At 46.5% G+C, this 19,525-nt stretch overlaps 1 protein-coding gene across 1 annotated transcript in view; it reads left to right on the forward strand.

Moving 5' to 3' along the window:
- CCDC157 (coiled-coil domain containing 157) overlaps positions 1-13,183 on the forward strand; it is a 58,031-nt gene extending 44,848 nt beyond the window's left edge. The window contains exons 10-11 of the mRNA XM_040416705.1: positions 7,837-7,934; positions 12,888-13,183. Of these exons, the coding sequence (XP_040272639.1) occupies positions 7,837-7,934; positions 12,888-13,074 (285 nt within the window). The 3' untranslated portion in view covers positions 13,075-13,183. The remainder of the gene's footprint in view (positions 1-7,836; positions 7,935-12,887) is intronic.
- Positions 13,184-19,525: the final 6,342 nt, after the last annotated feature.

Genomic DNA, 19,525 nt, shown 5'->3' on the forward strand with positions numbered 1-19,525 from the left:
GACCTTTCACCGATCCTGACATTGTGAACTAAGTATGCTGACATATACAGCGGCGCCCAGGGATCTCACTGCACTTACTATTATCCCTGGGCGCCGCTCCGTTCTCCCGTTATGTCCTCCGGTATGTTCGGAGACTTGGTTATAGTAGGCGGAGTCTGCCCTTGTTCTGCGGGCGTCTCCTTCTACTAGGCTGTAGCGCTGGCCAATCGCAGCGCAGAGCTCACAGCCTGGGAGAATATATACATAGACATACATATATATATTCATAGATGTTTGGGGTACATCCATAAATAAATAAATATATATATATATATATATATATATATATATATATATATACACACATACACACCAATAAGCCCACCCATATAAAATATATTATACACTTAGAGATGCATGCTGCCAAGGGGTTATACATACATCTCTATGTATATATCCATCCCACCTGGACAGGCCCATATAAAAGGGCCAATATATATACATATATATTTAAATCTAACACTTCCCTCAACACTCTGCCGTCTGACGAATCAGACTTTCTCAATAGGTGAATTTGTAAACTGTAAGAGTAGAGGTGTTGTCTAGATCTGTCAATGCCCATGCCCTAAATACTACATCGGGAAGACAATTAGGGAATTGAGAAGAAGGGTGTTAGAACACATTAATGACATCTATAAAAAGAACATCACACCTGTAGCCAACCATGTAATTAAGAAACATGCAGGTGATCCTCGGGTCCTCAGATTCTCGGTCTTGGAAATAATTCTTCCATCGCCAAGAAAAGGGGATTGGGATAAGAAAATCCTTCAGAAGGAATCCGAATGGATTCATAGATTTAGATCACAATCCCCGATTGGGCTAAATGAGAGACTGACCTTCAGTTGTTTTATTTAGATGAAAGATTTAATTTTGAACTTTTTTATGTTTATCGTTTCCTCCTTTTTCCTTTTTCTCTCGAATTGCTTCAGTCTTCAGTCCTGAACTTGCCAGTGATGCGAGAAGCATCCAAAATGACTATAGTGGCATTTATCCTGCCACGTAGATCTATTGTCTTTTCGGGATCCATATATATCAAGGGTGGATCCGCAGTAGGTTAGTTGGGTATTAAAGGGTGTGTAAAGGAGGAATATTTTATCTTCCATAAATGTAATACTAGAGACACCGAGGCACTAGACATAGCTATCCTTTCTCAGACAAAAAAGAAGGCTCACAATGTCCCGCTATTTAAATCCAGCCTCGGATATCTTATGTCTCTGCAGCATCACGCACCCTCAGAGACCTGGCCAAACATTGGGGACCTACACCCAGGGCTGGTGCAAGGATTTTTGCCACCCTAGGCAAAAGCTAATTTTGCCGCCCCTTGACTCCGCCCATTGGCCACGCCCCTTTTTCCGCCTTCCGCCCCTTTTTCAGCCACCTATTGCATGCAATATTTAACTATGGTCGTGTACCCTGTGCCAGTCTGACTATGGTCGCGTACCCTGTGCCAGTCTGACTATGGTCATGTATATATAATATCCAGCCATTGTCTGCCACCTAGTACCATCCCAGTGATGCCAATCACTCTGCGCTGTTCAGCAGGTTGGCACACCAAACACGAGCAGTGCCACCTATTCACTGCCAGGCGCCATTCAGCCGCTGTCTGAAATCCTGTGCTGCCAGGGCAACATAAAACAGTATGCTGCCTTGTGCCCTCTGCCAGTCTGGCACTGTCCTGCACCCTGTACCATTCATAGCCCTTTAGACAGTCTGTGCCACCTATTAGGCTCCATGTGCCACTGCTGGGCACCCTGTGCCAGTCAGAATCTATGGCCCCTATTCAAGCAGCAGGTGTGCCCTGACCCCTGTACACAAGTGTGTGCCACCCTGCTGCCAGTCACTGTCCTGCAGCCTCTGACACCCTAGTGCAGGTTGTCAGAGTGCGGTTGCTAGGGGTGCTCACCAGGTTCTGCTCCTCACTGTGCTCCAGGTCCACATTGCCTTGGCTCTTGCCAAGATCATGTGTCTTTGGCGCGTGATCCCGCGAGACCCACCTCTGGAGGTCACTGGTCTCGCGGGATTGCCCACCCGAAGTCAGGGCCGGTGCAAGGATTTTTGTCAACAGAAGAAAATGTACATTTTGCCCCCCCCCCCCCCCCCCCCCATCATTTCACATTTCTGCCCCTCATGATTCATGTCCATTTCTTGCCCCCTCCCCATCATTTCACATTTCTGCCCCTCATGATTCATGTCCATTTCTTGCCCCCCCCCCATGTGCTAATATCCTAGTGCCATCCTCTCCCCCTGCCCCCTAATGTGCCAGTATCAAGTGCCTCTCTCCTTCCCCCTCCATGTGCCAGTATCATGGCGCCAATAGCCCCCCCCTCCCCCGTGGCAGTAAAGTAACAGTCCGGTATTTAAAAAAAAAAAAAAAAACACTTTCAGAAAAGTTTCTCCTGGGACTCGAACTCACAACCTTTCACATCAGAAGCAAGGCATTTAACCACACAGGTATGCAAGCAGTGTAGCCAGTTACTTAAAAAAAAAAGTTAAGTAGCAGTCCGGTATTTAAAAAAAACAAAACAAAAAAAACACGTTCAGAAAAGTTTCTCCTGGGATTTGAACTCACGACCTTTACACATCAGAGGCAAGGCATTTACCCTCACAGCCATGAAAGCTGTATTACCAGTTGCTTAAATAAAAATAAAATATAAGACTTCTACTGTAGGTAACTTTGATACTTAAAGGGATTCTGTCACCAGGTTTCACCCCTGTCAGCTAAACATATGCTGATGTTCAGGACCTCATCAGGATTCCTAATGTGGGCATCTAAATGTGATTCGTAGCCTTATTTTGCTAAAAAACAGGTTTTACTAACCTGTCACTCAACGAAATAAGGTGCCCAAGGGGATGTCAAGGGATGCAAGGTACCGGCCGAACCCACACCGCCGTTCGTGCCCAGCGCCGCCTTTCCAGACTTCTGCACCGCCTCCTAATCCTCTGTGCCGCCTCTCGCTCTCTCTCCCTCCGTCCCCCCTCCTGCTGTAAGATATCGCGCGTGCGCACAGGGCTCTGAGAGGCTGGCACCAGAGTGCAGGTCATACCTGGGTTGAGCGAAGTGCCGGCGCATGCGCACTTCGCTTTAATAAGCCAAATCGAGAAGTCCGCACGGGCGCATCAGGCAGAGCCCTGTGCGCATGCGCGAGATCTTACAGCAGGAGGAGGGGGGATGGAGAGGGAGAGCGAGAGGCGGCACAGAGGATTAGGAGGCGGTGCAGAAGTCTGGAAAGGCGGCGCTGGGCATGGACGGCGGTGGGTGCGGCCGGCACCTTGCATCCCTTGACATCCCCTTGGGCACCTTATTTCTTTGAGTGACAGGTTAGTAAAACCTGTTTTTTAGCAAAATAAGGCTACGGATCACATTTAGAAGCCCACATTAGGAATCCTGATGAGGCCCTGAACATCAGCATATGTTTAGCTGACAGGGGTGAAACCTGGTGACAGAATCCCTTTAATGTACATCCATACACATGACAGCTGCCCCAGTACACTGTGTATGGATATAGCAGAGCTGGGTGTGTTGGGGCAGCTGACATGTGTATGGATGTACACTAGGTATCAAAGTTACCTACAGTAGAAGTCTTATATATATATATTTTTTTTTTTAAGGAACTGGTAATACAGCTTTCATGGCTGTGAGGGTAAATTCCTTGCCCCAGGCAGAGTGCGCTCTACGCGGTTGCCTACTCTGCTTATGGGTGGCGCCAGCCCTGCTTACACCTGTGAGTAATGGTCTGTGGCACAACAAATTGTCGCTACAGCACATTTGTTGTGTCTTTTGTGATATAGTTTAATCTTTGTGTCCTAGGTGGAGTTGTTTTATCCGGATCGCCTGGAACCACATGCGATATATCTTGAGCTCCCTTAGTGGATATCAATATAGCCAGTCTCTTTATGTAGTCTATCAGGATTTATCAGTTCTGTATTGAATCTTTGGCCCTTCTATCCTTCCCATACGGACCCGCTGAGGAACCCGAGTTGGGGGAAACACGTCGGGGTAAAAGGGAAAACCTCAATTACTAGGGTGAAATAGGATAGGTACGAGGACGGAGAGGCTCCACCATCAGGGGTTTTCTCCGGGCTAAGGGAATAATAGGGTTTCTATAGGGAAAATCATCCCACCGGAGAGAGACCCCCCCCCCCCCCCCTCCATTTTTTCTACACTATCCATAGCCATTGTTTTCTCATTCTCTATTTTTGGTATTTTCTTAATTGTGTACTTACCTACTGATCAGGGCCGTGATAGCCATCCATTGGGACCTGCAAGGCCAGGTCCTTTTTTAAATGATTCTAATAAAACTGTGATTTTAAGGGTCTTTCTTTGATATTTCTTGAACTTAGTTACCTCGTCATAAATTTGGCGCATCCTCAGGCAGTCCATGCTGACAATAATACTGACAATAATAGGACATGCTCTATTTTTTTGCGGAAAGCACATCCGGAAACGAAATGCACACGGAGTAACTTCTGTTTTTTTTGTGGACCCATTGAAATGAATGGTTCTGCATACAGTCCGCAAAAAAAATTAAATGGACACGGAAAGAAAATGCGTTTGTGTGCATGAGCCATTAGTTAGTGATTTCCATCAGTGATTGTGAGCCAAAACCAGTGTGTAGGCTATACTGACATTGGGGTCATTCACATGACCGTGGTTTGGCTCCGCATCTGATCTGCATTTTTTGCGGCTCTGGTGCAGACCCATTCACTTCATTCACTGTCCGCATCCGTTGCTCCGTTCCGTGGCCCTGCAAAAATTATGAGGCATTTCTATAAAGGGCCGTCCGTTCTGTTCCACAAATTGTGGAAGGCACACGGGCGGCATCCGTGTTTTGCGGATCCACAATTTTCAGACCGCAAAACACGGCATGGTCGTGTAAAGTTATAAGGGAAAGATCTGCTCCTGTTCTATGTTTAGAGTCGCACCTGGTTTTGGCTCACAATCACTGATGGGAATCACTGACCAAAACACTGACGTGTGAATGAGGCATTAAAACGGAAGAAAAACTATACAAATGTGGTATTGCCGTAATCGTACTGATATGAGAATGAAGGTAAGGGCTCTTTCACACGAGCGGATGCCGTGCATGGAATCCGCTGCGTGAAAGAGTGCCAAGCCCCGCTCCGGACAGCAGAGACACGGAGCAGTAACACGATTGATAATGCTTCGTGCCTCTCTGATCTTTTTACTACAAAATCACAGTGAGATAAAGTTGTCACCGTGGTTTTGTAGTAAAAAGGTCACAGAGGGACACTGAGTATTATCAATCATGTTAATATGTCTCTGCTGTCCGGAGCGGGGCTTGGCTGTCTTTCACGCAGCAGATTCCACGCACGGCATCCGCTCGTGTGATAGAGACCTAACAGGTCAGTTTTACCGCATAGGGAATGCCATAAAAACAAAACCCATAAAATTGTGGCGGAATTGCTTTTTTGTTTCCGCTAAATTGTATGCAATATTAAATGGTGCCATTTCTTACAATTTGTTCTCCAAAAAAACAAGCCATAATACGGCTATGTGAACGGAATGATAAAAAAGTTATGGCCCTGTGAGTGAAAAATATAAAACGAAAAAACCACCGGAGGTAAGGGGTTAAAGATAATATTACAATAATACAGGGAGTGCAGAATTATTAGGCAAGTTGTATTTTTGAGGATTAATTTTATTATTGAACAACAACCATGTTCTCAATGAACCCAAAAAACTCATTAATATCAAAGCTGAATATTTTTGGAAGTAGTTTTTAGTTTGTTTTTAGTTTTAGCTATTTTAGGGGGATATCTGTGTGTGCAGGTGACTATTACTGTGCATAATTATTAGGCAACTTAACAAAAAACAAATATATACCCATTTCAATTATTTATTTTTACCAGTGAAACCAATATAACATCTCAACATTCACAAATATACATTTCTGACATTCAAAAACAAAACAAAAACAAATCAGTGACCAATATAGCCACCTTTCTTTGCATGGACACTCAAAAGCCTGCCATCCATGGATTCTGTCAGTGTTTTGATCTGTTCACCATCAACATTGCGTGCAGCAGCAACCACAGCCTCCCAGACACTGTTCAGAGAGGTGTACTGTTTTCCCTCCTTGTAAATCTCACATTTGATGATGGACCACAGGTTCTCAATGGGGTTCAGATCAGGTGAACAAGGAGGCCATGTCATTAGATTTTCTTCTTTTATACCCTTTCTTGCCAGCCACGCTGTGGAGTACTTGGACGCGTGTGATGGAGCATTGTCCTGCATGAAAATCATGATTTTCTTAAAGGATGCAGACTTCTTCCTGTACCACTGCTTGAAGAAGGTGTCTTCCAGAAACTGGCAGTAGGACTGGGAGTTGAGCTTGACTCCATCCTCAACCCGAAAAGGCCCCACAAGCTCATCTTTGATGATACCAGCCCAAACCAGTACTCCACCTCCACCTTGCTGGCGTCTGAGTCGGACTGGAGCTCTCTGCCCTTTACCAATCCAGCCACGGGCCCATCCATCTGGCCCATCAAGACTCACTCTCATTTCATCAGTCCATAAAACGTTAGAAAAATCAGTCTTGAGATATTTCTTGGCCCAGCTTGTGTGTCTTGTTCAGTGGTGGTCGTCTTTCAGTCTTTCTTACCTTGGCCATGTCTCTGAGTATTGCACACCTTGTGCTTTTGGGCACTCCAGTGATGTTGCAGCTCTGAAATATGGCCAAACTGGTGGCAAGTGGCATCTTGGCAGCTGCACGCTTGACTTTTCTCAGTTCATGGGCAGTTATTTTGCTCCTTGGTTTTTCCACACGCTTCTTGCGACCCTGTTGACTATTTTGAATGAAACGCTTGATTGTTCGATGATCACGCTTCAGAAGCTTTGCAATTTTAAGAGTGCTGCATCCCTCTGCAAGATATCTCACTATTTTTGACTTTTCTGAGCCTGTCAAGTCCTTCTTTTGACCCATTTTGCCAAAGGAAAGGAAGTTGCCTAATAATTATGCACACCTGATATAGGGTGTTGATGTCATTAGACCACACCCCTTCTCATTACAGAGATGCACATCACCTAATATGCTTAATTGGTAGTAGGCTTTCGAGCCTATACAGCTTGGAGTAAGACAACATGCATAAAGAGGATGATGTGGTCAAAATACTCATTTGCCTAATAATTCTGCACGCAGTGTATAACCGCATCATAAACAGCCAAATTATGGAATGGAACCATAAGTCACACATTTGTCATTTCATTATGCACATTTCTTGTTTGTTTTGTTAGGTCATTCAGTTACTCATTCTTGTAACAGTTGCCCAAACCAGCATCAATTATTTGCTGTAATCAGTCTTAGGGCACATGCATATGAACGTATTTTCTTTCCATGTCCATTCCGTTTATTTTTTTTTTTTGCGGATCATACGCGGAAACATTCATTTCAATTGGTCCGCCCCCCAAAAAATGGAAGTTACTCCATGTGCATTCAGTTTCTGTATGTCCGTTCCACAAAAAAATAGAACATGTCCTATTATTGTCCGCATTACGGACAAGGATAGGACTGTTCTATTAGGGGCCAGCTGTTCCGTTCCGCAAAAAACAGAATGCATATGGATGTTATCCATATTTTTTGCAGATCCTTTTTTTGCGGACCGCAAAATACATACGGTTGTGTGCATGAGGCCTTACCATACAAGTATACTACAACAGTCCTTCACCGTTGTATCGTGCAGTTGCTATTTGTATGGCCACTCTTAGCTCTGGTGATGATATTAAGTACTTTGCGCACATTTTGAAACAAATGTTATCATCCAGTTGTTATATCATAGGTAATCCCTCAAACTCAGCTCTGGACTCTTCCTGCCACAGTAGAGCCTTTGACCCCCGAATCTTATTTGCCAAGCAGCAGCAGAAGTAGCACAACAAAGTGAGTATTCTATCACTAGCCTTCTGGAAAATGTCATATTTCATGGTGAGCTTTCCTCTGTTGATTCATTAGTCATACACTCTTTGGAAAAACTAGATATAATTTTTGCACTCTGTCTTAGGCCTCTTTCACACGGGCGTGTGCGCCCCGTTGCCGTATTACGGACCACATTTGCGGATCCGCAATACACGGGTGCCGTTCTGTGGGCATTCCGCATCACGGATGCGGACCCATTCGCTTCAATGGGTCCGCAAATCCGGAGATGCGGAATAGAAGCACGGGACGGAACCCTACGGAAGCACTACGGAGTGCTTCCGTGGGGTTTCGTCCCGTACTTCCGTTCCGCAAAAAGATAGAACATGTCCTATCTTTTTGCAGAACGGCCGGATCGCGGACCCATTAAAGTGAATGGGTCCGCGATCCGCTGCGGCTGCCCCACAGACTGTGCTCGTGCATTTTGCGGGGCGCACACGCCCGTGTGAAAGAGGCCTTAAAAGGGGTTTCCAGTTACACAAAAAAGTAAATAACATCAGCAGTCAACCTCACTGCATTATAAGTCATATCAGTGCATTTTGACTCATCCAGCAGAATTGGGATCTGTGACACACACCCTGTGTTTACATCCCAGCACAAGTCTCAAAGGAAGTATCTGTAGCATTAGGTCTCTGCCTCTCCTTCCCCTCCCAGCTGGAACATTATAGATCAAAACAGGCCGACAGCCTCATTTGTATTCACTTCGATGAATATTAATGTAGCTTTGTTGGATGTGGGTTGGGCCCTCTTCCAGCATATAGACTTTTAAATGATTTAACAGGTCTTCATCAGAATTTGAACTCCAGACCTTCTCTGTATGTCAGGCAGAAGAGTTGCCATTACACTACAGACATGCTCTGTTGGAAGGGCTGGATTTTCTGTGTTAAAAAAAGCTATTTTCTTAATAATATATTACTGAAACGAAAGGGAACAAATGTGCCATCTACCGATCATGATAATTAATATGTTAACTATATCGTACAGCTCGCTATGATTACAGGGATACCAAATACTGTTTTGGGATATTTCATACTAAGGATATTACAAAAACTTTAATGGTTTTTGCTTCGTTATTATTTTATATTTTTTTTAACAATAACCTTGCAAAAATTTTTAACTTTTATCATAAAAGAAAAAAAGCTGGAAAGTAAAAATTCTGTTTTTCTGCCATAACTTTTACTATAAGGATTATTTTACAGGTTTCAGTGAGATATGAACCCCAGACCATCTGTACAGTAAACAGCTGCCTCACCCACTTAATTAAATATCACAAAACAGTATTTGGTATCCCTGTAATCATAACAACCCATACAATATAGTGAATATATTATTTATAGTGATTGGTAAACAGTATGAATAAAAATGCGGGGCACAAGGTTTGCCTGTATGGGGCCCTGAAATTTCTGATGGCAGCCCTGGGTCAAAGCCTGCTTGAAGCCCTGCTGGAAATACCCCATCTTAAAGTCCCTTTCACACGAGCGAGTTTTCCACGCGGGTGCAATGCGTGATGTGAACGCATAGCACCCGCACTGAATCCTGACCCATTAATTTCAATGGGTCTGTGTACATGAGCGTTGTTTTTCACGCATCAGTTCTGCGTTGTGTAAAAATCGCAGCATGTTCTATATTCTGCGTTTTTCACGCAGCCCTGGCTCCATAGAAGTGAATGGGGCTGCGTGAAAAACGCATTGCATCCGCAAGCAAGTGCGGGTGCGATGCATTTTTCACTGATGGTTGCTAAGAGATGTTGTTTGTAAACATTCAGTTTTTTATCACGCGCGTTAAAAAACGCATTAAAACGCATTGCACCCGCGCGGAAAAAACTGAACTAAACGCAACCGCAGACAAAACTGACTGAACTTGCTTGCAAAATAGTGCGAGTTTCACTGAACGCACTCTGAACGCATCCGGCCCCAATCCGCAACGCCCGTGTGAAACCAGCCTAAGACACAGCATCATGGCTGACATCCCATCTACAGGGCAGGGTCCTGAGCATGAGCAGAACACTGCCCTGAGAGGCAAGGTGACGGAGGACGTTATGTATACAGGGCAGAGCCTTACAAGGCTTGCCATGCCTCAGATGTAGATGCAATGTCATCGGGATAGGGAACCAACACAGTGGAAAATGTCACACAACCATGTTGGAGTGCAGGAAAACGGAGCACTACAGATAAGCAATCACTATTAGTAAGTGATAGTATATGTTGTTTTCTATCAATCAATGCTGAAAATTGCGAAATCGGAATACCCCTTTAAAAGGGTTGTCTTAGTTGGACAAAAAAAATGCTCAAGTAGGATGAAAAGTGCTAAAAAAATAAAAGCAGCATTACTTAGCTGTTCATTCACCACACCGATCCAACGTTGCCTCTCCATTTACTTGGCTGCAGCGGTGCTGTGCCCATATACATACGTGACTACTGCAGCCAATCATTGGCCTCAGCACTTGCTGAATACTGCAGTGGCCACGTAGGTATAGGGGCCGGCAGGGTGGACCAGAGAAGAGGCACTGGAACAGTGTGGATCAAGCAGTAAGTAATGCTTCTTTTATTGTTTTATGACATTTCCCTTCCCCATCTATCCGATGCCCCCGGGGCAATTTGTTTCCCACTAATTAGGCTGGGTTCAGACCTGAGCGTATTCGATATGCACTTTTTTCAGGCGTTTGTATCGGGCGTTTTTAATGGGTGGAAACAAGCGAACGCCCATTTAGGCGTGTTCCCGGTGAAGTCTATGGGCGGGAACGCGCGACAATACGCCCCAAAGAAGCTCCTGTACTTCTTGAGGCATAGGGCATTTTACAGCGCGTTCGTACGCGCTGTAAAACGCTCAGGTGAGAACCATGCCCATAGGGAAACATTGGTTTTTGCCTGTTGAGCGTTTTACAGCGCGTAGGAACGTGCTGTAAAACGCTCAGGTGTGAACCCAGCCTTAGACCTTTTAAGATATGCTCTTTTGATGGTTCTAAATTGAATGGGTCCGGAGTCAGAGTATACATGTGTGAATGGGATACCACACACAAGATAAAAAAGTAATACAGCTAGTGATGACCGTATAGACAGCCTTTCATGTTTATACAGGACTAGTAATACCACATACCTGACTCCATTGTAAAGAGGGTGTAGTTATCCATCAGATTATAAATATCTCTACAATGGGTGTCAAAATGCAAACTGCAATTGAAAGAAGTTGATCTCCTATCCCTGCTGTGCTGCAGCTTGTAAGGAAAAGGACGCAGAGTACAGTGCCCATTAGTTATACCGTAGCATTTAAAGAGGGGTTTCAGCTTGCTTTTTCTTTCTAAAGGGAACCCTTTAGCAAAAAGTAGTGACGGACGTGCTGATTTCAGCTAAAGTTTGCCAAGAAACAGCATCACATTCTTCGCACCCTGTGCCTGGAAAAGAGTCGTGGCTGCTTGAAAAGAGTCATGGTTATTCATGATCCCCCATTTTTCCCCACCGTTCTCCTTAGTTTTCTCCCTTTGGCGAGAACCGCCAATCATCAGGCAATGATTATAATTCAAGTTCTTGACGACCACTTGCTTTCAACTCATGTATGACACACCGCTGAAATCAGCATGTCGGTCACTACTTTATGCTGCCCTCAGTGAGCTCTTTTCATGGCTCTTCCAGTCAAGATGGACGGGGTCACATATGCCGCTGCGGTGGCTTGTCTCCCGTCCATCTGGAAGTTTATAGGTGAGGACTGGAAGACCAGAGAAGGGAGCAGCTGAGTATCACACACTCAGTTGGAAATAAAAAAATATATAGAAAAGTCCTTTAAGGCTACTTTCACACCTGCGCTTTCCCTTTCCGCTATTGAGATCTGTCATATGATCTCAATAGGGGGGTAAAACGCTTCAAAACTGAACTGAATGTAACGGAATGCACCAGAGTTTTTCTGTCCGCGATGTGGTGCGGAGCAAGACCGATCCGTCATGACTCGCAATGTAAGTCAATGGTGGCAGATCTGTTTTCTCGGACACAACAGAAAATGGATCTGTCCCCCATTGACTTTCAATGGTGTTCATGACGGATCCGTCATGGCTATATTAAAGATAATACATCCGGATCCGTTCATAATGCAGACGGTTGTATTATCGTGACGGAAGCGTTTTTGCTGATCCATGACGGATCCAGGAAAAACGCTGGTGTGAAAGTAGCCTTAGGCTATTTACACCTGGAATAATTGTAATAGGATTGATTCGCTTTTGTGCTCTGATAAAACTAATAGCATACTCTAAGAAAAGTTTGAGAAGGATAATTTACATGTAACAATTCAAGAGATGATGGTGATAGTTATCCTATATGGACAATCAATTTTCACCAATTATTAAAGATTTTGCTATTATTCATCATGATGGTTTTCTGCATTTACCCTTGGTGATTATGACTGCGAGCTAGGAGAATATTCTATATGTTATTGCTAACAGCACATTAGTCATTTCAAGGTTGTCTGACAGAATGAATGTCACGTTTCCTATAAAGCTCAACGCTTCCGTTTTGTCCCCATTCATTGTCAATGGGGACAAAACGTAACTGAACAGAACGGAATGCTCCAAAATGCATTCCGTTCCGTTCTCATACCGGAGAGCAAGTTTGCTTTCCGTCCTGGGATACGGAGCAAAATGTATCTGACACAATAGAAAACAGATCCGTCCCCCATTGACTTTCAGTGGAGTTCATGACGGATCCGTCTTGGGTATGTTAAAGATAATACAACCGGATCCGTTCATGCAGATGGTTGTATTATCAGTAACGGAAGCGTTTTTGCTGAACCCTGCCGGATCAGGCAAAAACGCAAGTGTGAAAGTAGCCTAACACGGCCTTAGACTTGTTTACGAATTATGATTTGTCTTTTTATTGTGTGTTATTGCTTAATTTTGTAACTTTTTTTTTTTATCTATCTCTTTGCTGTCTGTAGACCTCCTAGTCCCGAACTAAATACAGCAACACTTCAAAAGTACCCAATGAAGTCTCAAGAAAGAAAAGGATCACATCACTCTCTAAACCTTCTTACTTTCCCACCTGAGAACTCCCCCATAGCAGCTTTCGCTCGTGTCAGACAAGTGAAAGGGAGAAACCGAACCCCTAGTTCAGATCGCAAGTAACTAAAATGTACAGTATTCCCCCAAAAGATCTTATTGTATCAGGTGGGATTACTGCATGCATTGATTGTTCTTCATATAAGCCGGAATCACGTGTCTATTTGGAATTACAGCCTTCCTGCGATAATGTGTCGGCTGCCTCACACCATTGCTTTGTGGTTTGGCTACATGACCACTTTAGTCATGCTTTTATAAGGACACACATGAGACAGAATATAAGGTTCGGCAGCAGAGCTATGAGAGGTAGCGTTCTCACTCTGTGAGCGCAGTGCATGTGATCCTGCATAACGGAGATCCGATGGACCCCATCATAGTCATACATCAGGGACCGGGGTGCTTCCATTTTCTTTATTCTTCTGTTCCTACACCTGGACAACAAGAAATATGGACAGTGCACTGCTGACATATCACAGAGAATTGCCTATACTGCGTAGTGGAGATTTACTAATCAATATGCCCCAGAAGTCTGGCGTACATGCTTTGCACCACATTTATTGTTTTAGACACTTTTTGGACTAAAAAGTATTATAAATTTAAAGGGGTTGTCTCACTTCAGTAAATGATATGATATGTAGAGAAAGTTAAAGAGGACCTTTCACTGGTCCTGAGATTACAATGTTGAGGAGATCTTCTTGCGCTTATTTTTTTCTGATGGGCTGCTCGGTTCCCCGCTGTGTCCCCGTTCTGGTTTCCCGCCCTGGAGGAGGAGACGGCCGTGTTTCTCAGGGAGCGTCTCCTTCTCTCTGGCTGAAGCGCGGTTCATTTGCAGCGGAGCGTGTCACATCCAGGGAGAAATAAAAGCTCACCTTCTCCCCAGGGAGAAGAAGACGTCCCCTGAGAAACACGAACGTCTCCTCCCTGGTATGGATTTAGCATATATAGCGGTAAACCAGAAAAGGCGGCACAGCGGGGGAATGGAGCAGCCCATAGCAAAAAATAATAAGGCAAGGACATCTCCTCAACATGCCCTACATTGCCAGGTACTTATCTTGTAATGTCGGGACCGGTGCGGTGAAAGGTCCTCTTTAATACAAGGCACTTACTAATGTATTGTTATTATCCATATTGCCTCCTTTGCTGGCTTCATTCATTTTTCCATCACATCATATACTGCTCGTTTCCAATGGTTTCACATGCACAGCAGCTCCCGTCCAGAACAAAAGTTGTTGTCCATGCATCCCTATGCGCACTCTCATGGTCTCAGCCACTAGAGAGGCCAGCACTTTGTACTATAGTGTGCAAGCACAACCATTGCTGATGGATTGCAGGGTGGTCGTAACCCCTGGATATAAGCAGTGTTATGATGTGATGGAAAAATGAATCCAGCCAGCAAAGGAAGCAATATGAATAATAACAGTATATTAGTAAGTGCCTTCTATTAACTTTCTCTACATGATGAATGCATAAAGAACAATTCTTATCAAATATTCATAATGCAATTGAATGGGACAGTAAAGACTCTACAGTGGAGCCTCAGTTAAACTGCTTGATGAAGTGTAGACAAAAGTACAAGCACATCCTATAATAAATGTGTGTACAGAAAGATGTTCTATGGATGGTTAAATCCTGTAGGCCACTCCCTGCTCATTGCTGCTCGATTCTACTGGATTCTGGCAGAGAAAACCCTGACCGGGCACATTTCCTTGCACTTGTTTGATTTTCTATCTGTAAAACTGGATTTGGGCTATTGAGTAATCAGAAGCTTGATATGTTCTTTATAGCATTATGCCAACTGAGCTGGCACTATCTGAGTGTTCACCACAATATATGATCTAGCGAATATGATGTAAGGGAAGGGACAGACGCATAGCGATAATCCATACTAGTTTGTCATGTACACCAAAGGTAACACACAGAAAAGAGCTAAAGAGCTAAAGAGCAGGAGGAGTTTTCTAAGATTTCAGATTTTAATAGTCATGGTCATGGTTTAGTCAACCCATATCTATGTACCGTATGTGTCCCTGCTAGCGAGGACTCACCCTAGGTTTAGGGAGGGGGACCCAAGTCACTTCACATAACACATTTGTGTATGCCCGATAAGCATCGTTCACATTAGACAATAGTTCTTTTCTTGCTAAGTCTTACAGACCATGTCAAGCTGATCTTTTCTCCTATGTGGTCTTTCTGGAACCAAGAAACCGCAAAATAATAATAGCTGTCACTGTAGCCCAATTTGTAGCGTTTCCCATATGGGATTGTATTTGTGTTTTGCCGAGTCTTGAAGATGTATATTTCACCGACAAGCTAGTGTACACAATTTTTAGATCAAAATTTCATTTTTGGAAAGTATGTAATATTGTAAATAAATAATTAGTTGTAGAAGATCTGGTCTACACACTTCTGTTCCCTCCTTCCTGTAATATTCATGAAATGCTGTCTGTCATAACCCTTCAATAAGACCTCATGCACAGGGGTGTATTTGTTGTGGCACTTTTTGGATGCGTGCTTATTCATTTCAATGGGGCCGCAGAAAATGCGGACAACAAAGGGTGTGATGTCCCCATCCGTATCTCCTCGTGTCCATCCCGTAAAAAAAATAAAAATGGAACAAGTCCTATTATTGTCCATTTTGCGGACAAAAAACGAGATTTTTGTATAACTTACCAGTAAAATCTCTTTCTCGCTCTTCCTTGGGGGACACAGGAACCTTGGGTATAGCTCAACTCCCTAGGAGGCATGACACTAAGTGAAAACTGTTAAGCCCCTCCTCCAGCAGCTATACTCTCAGCCTGGAGAGAGAGACTACCAGTTGCGTGTCCAAGTAGTGAAAAAAAGGCAATGACCAACCATGAGAAACCAAACAAATCAACTACCCGACAGGGGCAACTAAACCGTAACAGTAAACAATGGGTGGGTGCTGTGTCCCCCAAGGAAAGAAAGAGATTTTACTGGTAAGTTATACAAAAATCTCGTTTTCTCGTCCATTTCCTTGGGGGACACAGGAACCTTGAGACGTTCAAGAGCAGCCCAAGAGGGGAGGGACTACAGCCCAAGAAGAAACCACCGAAGGTATCAAGAAACCGCCGCCTGCAAGACCAGGCGGCCCAAAGCAGCCTCCGCCGATGCATAGGTGTTCACCCTGTAGAACTTGGTGAACGTGTGCAAGGAAAACCAGGTGGCCGCCTTGCACAGTTGTTCTGCCAAAGCGCGATGCCTCTGAGCCCAAGAGGCACCGACCGCTCTGGTAGAATGAGCGGTAACACCAAAAGGCGTCTCCTTGCCCTTGGCGCGGTAAGCCTCGGCAATAGCCATCTTGATAAAGCGGGCAATAGAAACCCTGGACGCCGCCAACCCCTTGCGCGGGCCTTCCGGAACCACAAAAAGAGAGTCCGTGTGCCGAAAAGGTCCGGTGACCTCCAGGTAAATCTTCAGGGCCCTAACGACATCCAGGTGGTGAAGCTCCCGTTCTCGAGGATGAGAAGGAGACGGGCAAAGGGAAGGGAGGACGATGTCCTCATTAAGATGAAAGGCGGAGACCACCTTCGGGAGGAAGGAAGGGACTGGACGGAGAACAGCCTTATCCTGGTGGAAGACCAAAAGGGGCTCAGTACAAGAAAGCGCCGCCAATTTAGACACCCGTCGTAGAGACGTGATGGCCACAAGGAATATGACTTTGCAGGACAAAAGGCGAAGAGAGACCCTCCGTAACGGCTCAAAGGGGGAGGATTGGAGCGCCGAGAGCACAACATTAAGGTCCCAGGGTGGAATGGGAGAGCGATACGGAGGAACAGAGTGAGCGACTCCCTGGATGAAGGTTTTGACAGGTCCGAGAGGGGCCAAAGGACGCTGGAAGAGGATGGAAAGCGCCGAGACCTGACCCTTTAACGAGCTCAGACCCAGGTCCAGGCCAGACTGTAATAAGGAAAGGACCGTGGGGAGGGAAAAACAAAGAGGATGAACATCCAGATTTTCGCAAAAACCTAGGTAAGACCGCCAAGTCCGGTAATAAATCCTGGACGAGGCCGGTTTCCATGCGTGGATCATGGTACGAACCACATCCGCCGAAAAACCCCGTTGCGTTAAAACTGCGGTCTCAACAGCCATGCCGTTAAACGTAAGGACCCTAAATGCTGTTGGAAGATCGGCCCTTGAGAGAGAAGGTCTTCTCTTAGAGGCAGCGGCCAAGGCGCGTCTCCCAGGAGCAGCATCAGGTCGGCGTACCAAGATCGGCGAGGCCAATCTGGGGCTATCAGGATCGTAGGCATGCCCTCTGTCGCGATTTTCCGGAGAACCCGAGGCAGAAGTGGGAGGGGCAGAAACACGTACAGGAGGGAAAATTCCATCCACGGAAGAACGAGAGCGTCAGCGCCGTACGCCCTCGGACCTGGACAGGAAGGTGGGGAGCTTGTGGTTGGACCTGGAGGCCATGAGATCCACATCCGGACGACCCCAACGGAGGCAAATGGACTCGAACACATCGGGATGCTGAGACCACTCGCCCGGGTCGATCGTGGTCCGGCTGAGGAAGTCCGCCGCCCAGTTTTCCACCCCCGGGATGTAAATTGCCGACAGGGCCGGAACATGAGTTTCCGCCCAGCGGAGGATGTGAGACACTTCCCACATAGCTGCTGCACTGCGAGTGCCCCCTTGATGATTTATGTACGCCACGGCCGTGGCGTTGTCCGACTGGACACGGACGGGATGGCCCCGAAGCAGGGGAGTCCAGTGCCGGAGCGATTAGGAGAATCGCCCTCAGTTCCAGGATGTTTATCGGCAGCTTGGACTCCGATGGGGACCAAGTGCCCTGGACGGACCAAACACCCTTCCCCAACCATGCAGACTGGTGTCGGTGGTGACCACCCACCAGGTCATCGGCAGAAAGGATTTTCCCTGGAGGGGGGTCCGTAACCACCAGAGGAGGGAGGTCTGAACATGGGGAGGTAGGGGGAAGGGCCTGTCCCAGGCAGACAGGATCGCCGTCTGGAAGATGCGGGAGTGATATTGCGCAAACGGAATCGCTTCGAAGCAGGACACCATCTGACCCAATACCCGCATGCTGGACCGGAAGGACGGACGACGGTGGAGAAGGAGGGGAGGTACCGAACCGTGAAGGGTCAGACGCTTTTCCGGTGGGAGACTAACCTCCGCCGCTTCTGTATCCAGCAGCATCCCCAGGAAGACGAGTTGTTTGGAGGGGGTAAGCGAAGACTTGGGAAGGTTGATAATCCAACCGAACCGCTCCAGGGTTTGCAGCGTGAGGTCCACGCTGGTGGACGTCTGGGAAAAGGAGGGCGCCTTGATAAGCAGGTCGTCCAAGTAGGGAAGCAGAAAAACATCCCTGGAGCGGAGCAAGGCCAGGACAGGGGCTAGGATCTTGGTGAACACCCGAGGAGCCGTTGCCAGGCCGAAGGGGAGGGCGACAAATTGATAGTGGTCGTTGCCCACCACAAAGCAAAGGAAACGCTGGTGACACCGAGCGATCGGGATGTGGAGGTAAGCAGCATCCTGGATGTCGATAGACAACATAAACTCCCCTTTTTCCAGGGAAGCCACCACGGATCGGAGGGACTCCATCCTGAACCGGCGAAGACAGAGAAACCGGTTTAACCGTTTGAGGTCCAAGATCGGTCTCACCGAGCCTTCCTTTTTGGGGACCACAAAAAGGTTCGAGTAGAACCCCTTGAATCTGTCCCTTGGAGGAACGGGAGTAATCACTCCCTTGTCCAGAAGGGTGCGAATGGCTTCGGAGAAGGCGGCCGCACACTGGGGGTCACTCTGGGCACGGGAGCAAAAGAAACGATTCGGAGGGAGGGACGCAAATTCGATTTTGTATCCGAATGACACAATCTCGAGTGCCCAGGCGTCGGAGACGTGTGCCTGCCAGATGTCCCTGAAAAGGAGGCGGCCCCCACCCGGGTGGGTGGGGGCGCACCTTCAGGCGGAGGGCTGCTTGGCCGAGGAGGGGCAAGCAGGTTGGGACTTACGCCAGGAGGGTTGAGTTCGAAAAAAGGGCTTTTTACGCCTATCCTGGGAGGAATTAGAGGAAGGACTGGTCGCGGGTCGAGGGCCGGAGGACCTGCGGTAGGACCTAAAACGAGAGAAACCAGGACGGCCCCGAGTGCTGCTCTTGGTCCTGGGCTGGGGAAGATGGGTGCTCTCTCCCGCCCCCCCCGTGGCTTCAGAAATGATCTCGTCCAAGCGGGTCCCGAGTAAACGAGAACCCGCGAAGGGAAGTCCAGCAAGAGACCGTTTTGAAGCGGCCTCCGCCATCCAAACTTTTAGCCAAAGTTCTCTCCTGACTGAGACAGCCAGAGCAGAGGAACGGGCAATGAGGGCACCCGCATCAAGTGAGGCCTCACAAATGAATTTCCCTGCCTGAACAACGAGCTGGGCTAAAGAACGGAGATCCTGAAGGGAGACGTCCGAATCAAGTTCCTGGTCCAGTTGGGAAGCCCATTCCGAGACCGCCTTCCCGGCCCAGGCGGAAGCAAAGACTGGTCTGAGGGCTGAACCG

This window comes from Bufo bufo, chromosome 2 (genome assembly GCF_905171765.1).
Source record: "Bufo bufo chromosome 2, aBufBuf1.1, whole genome shotgun sequence".
Classification (NCBI taxonomy): domain Eukaryota; kingdom Metazoa; phylum Chordata; class Amphibia; order Anura; family Bufonidae; genus Bufo; species Bufo bufo.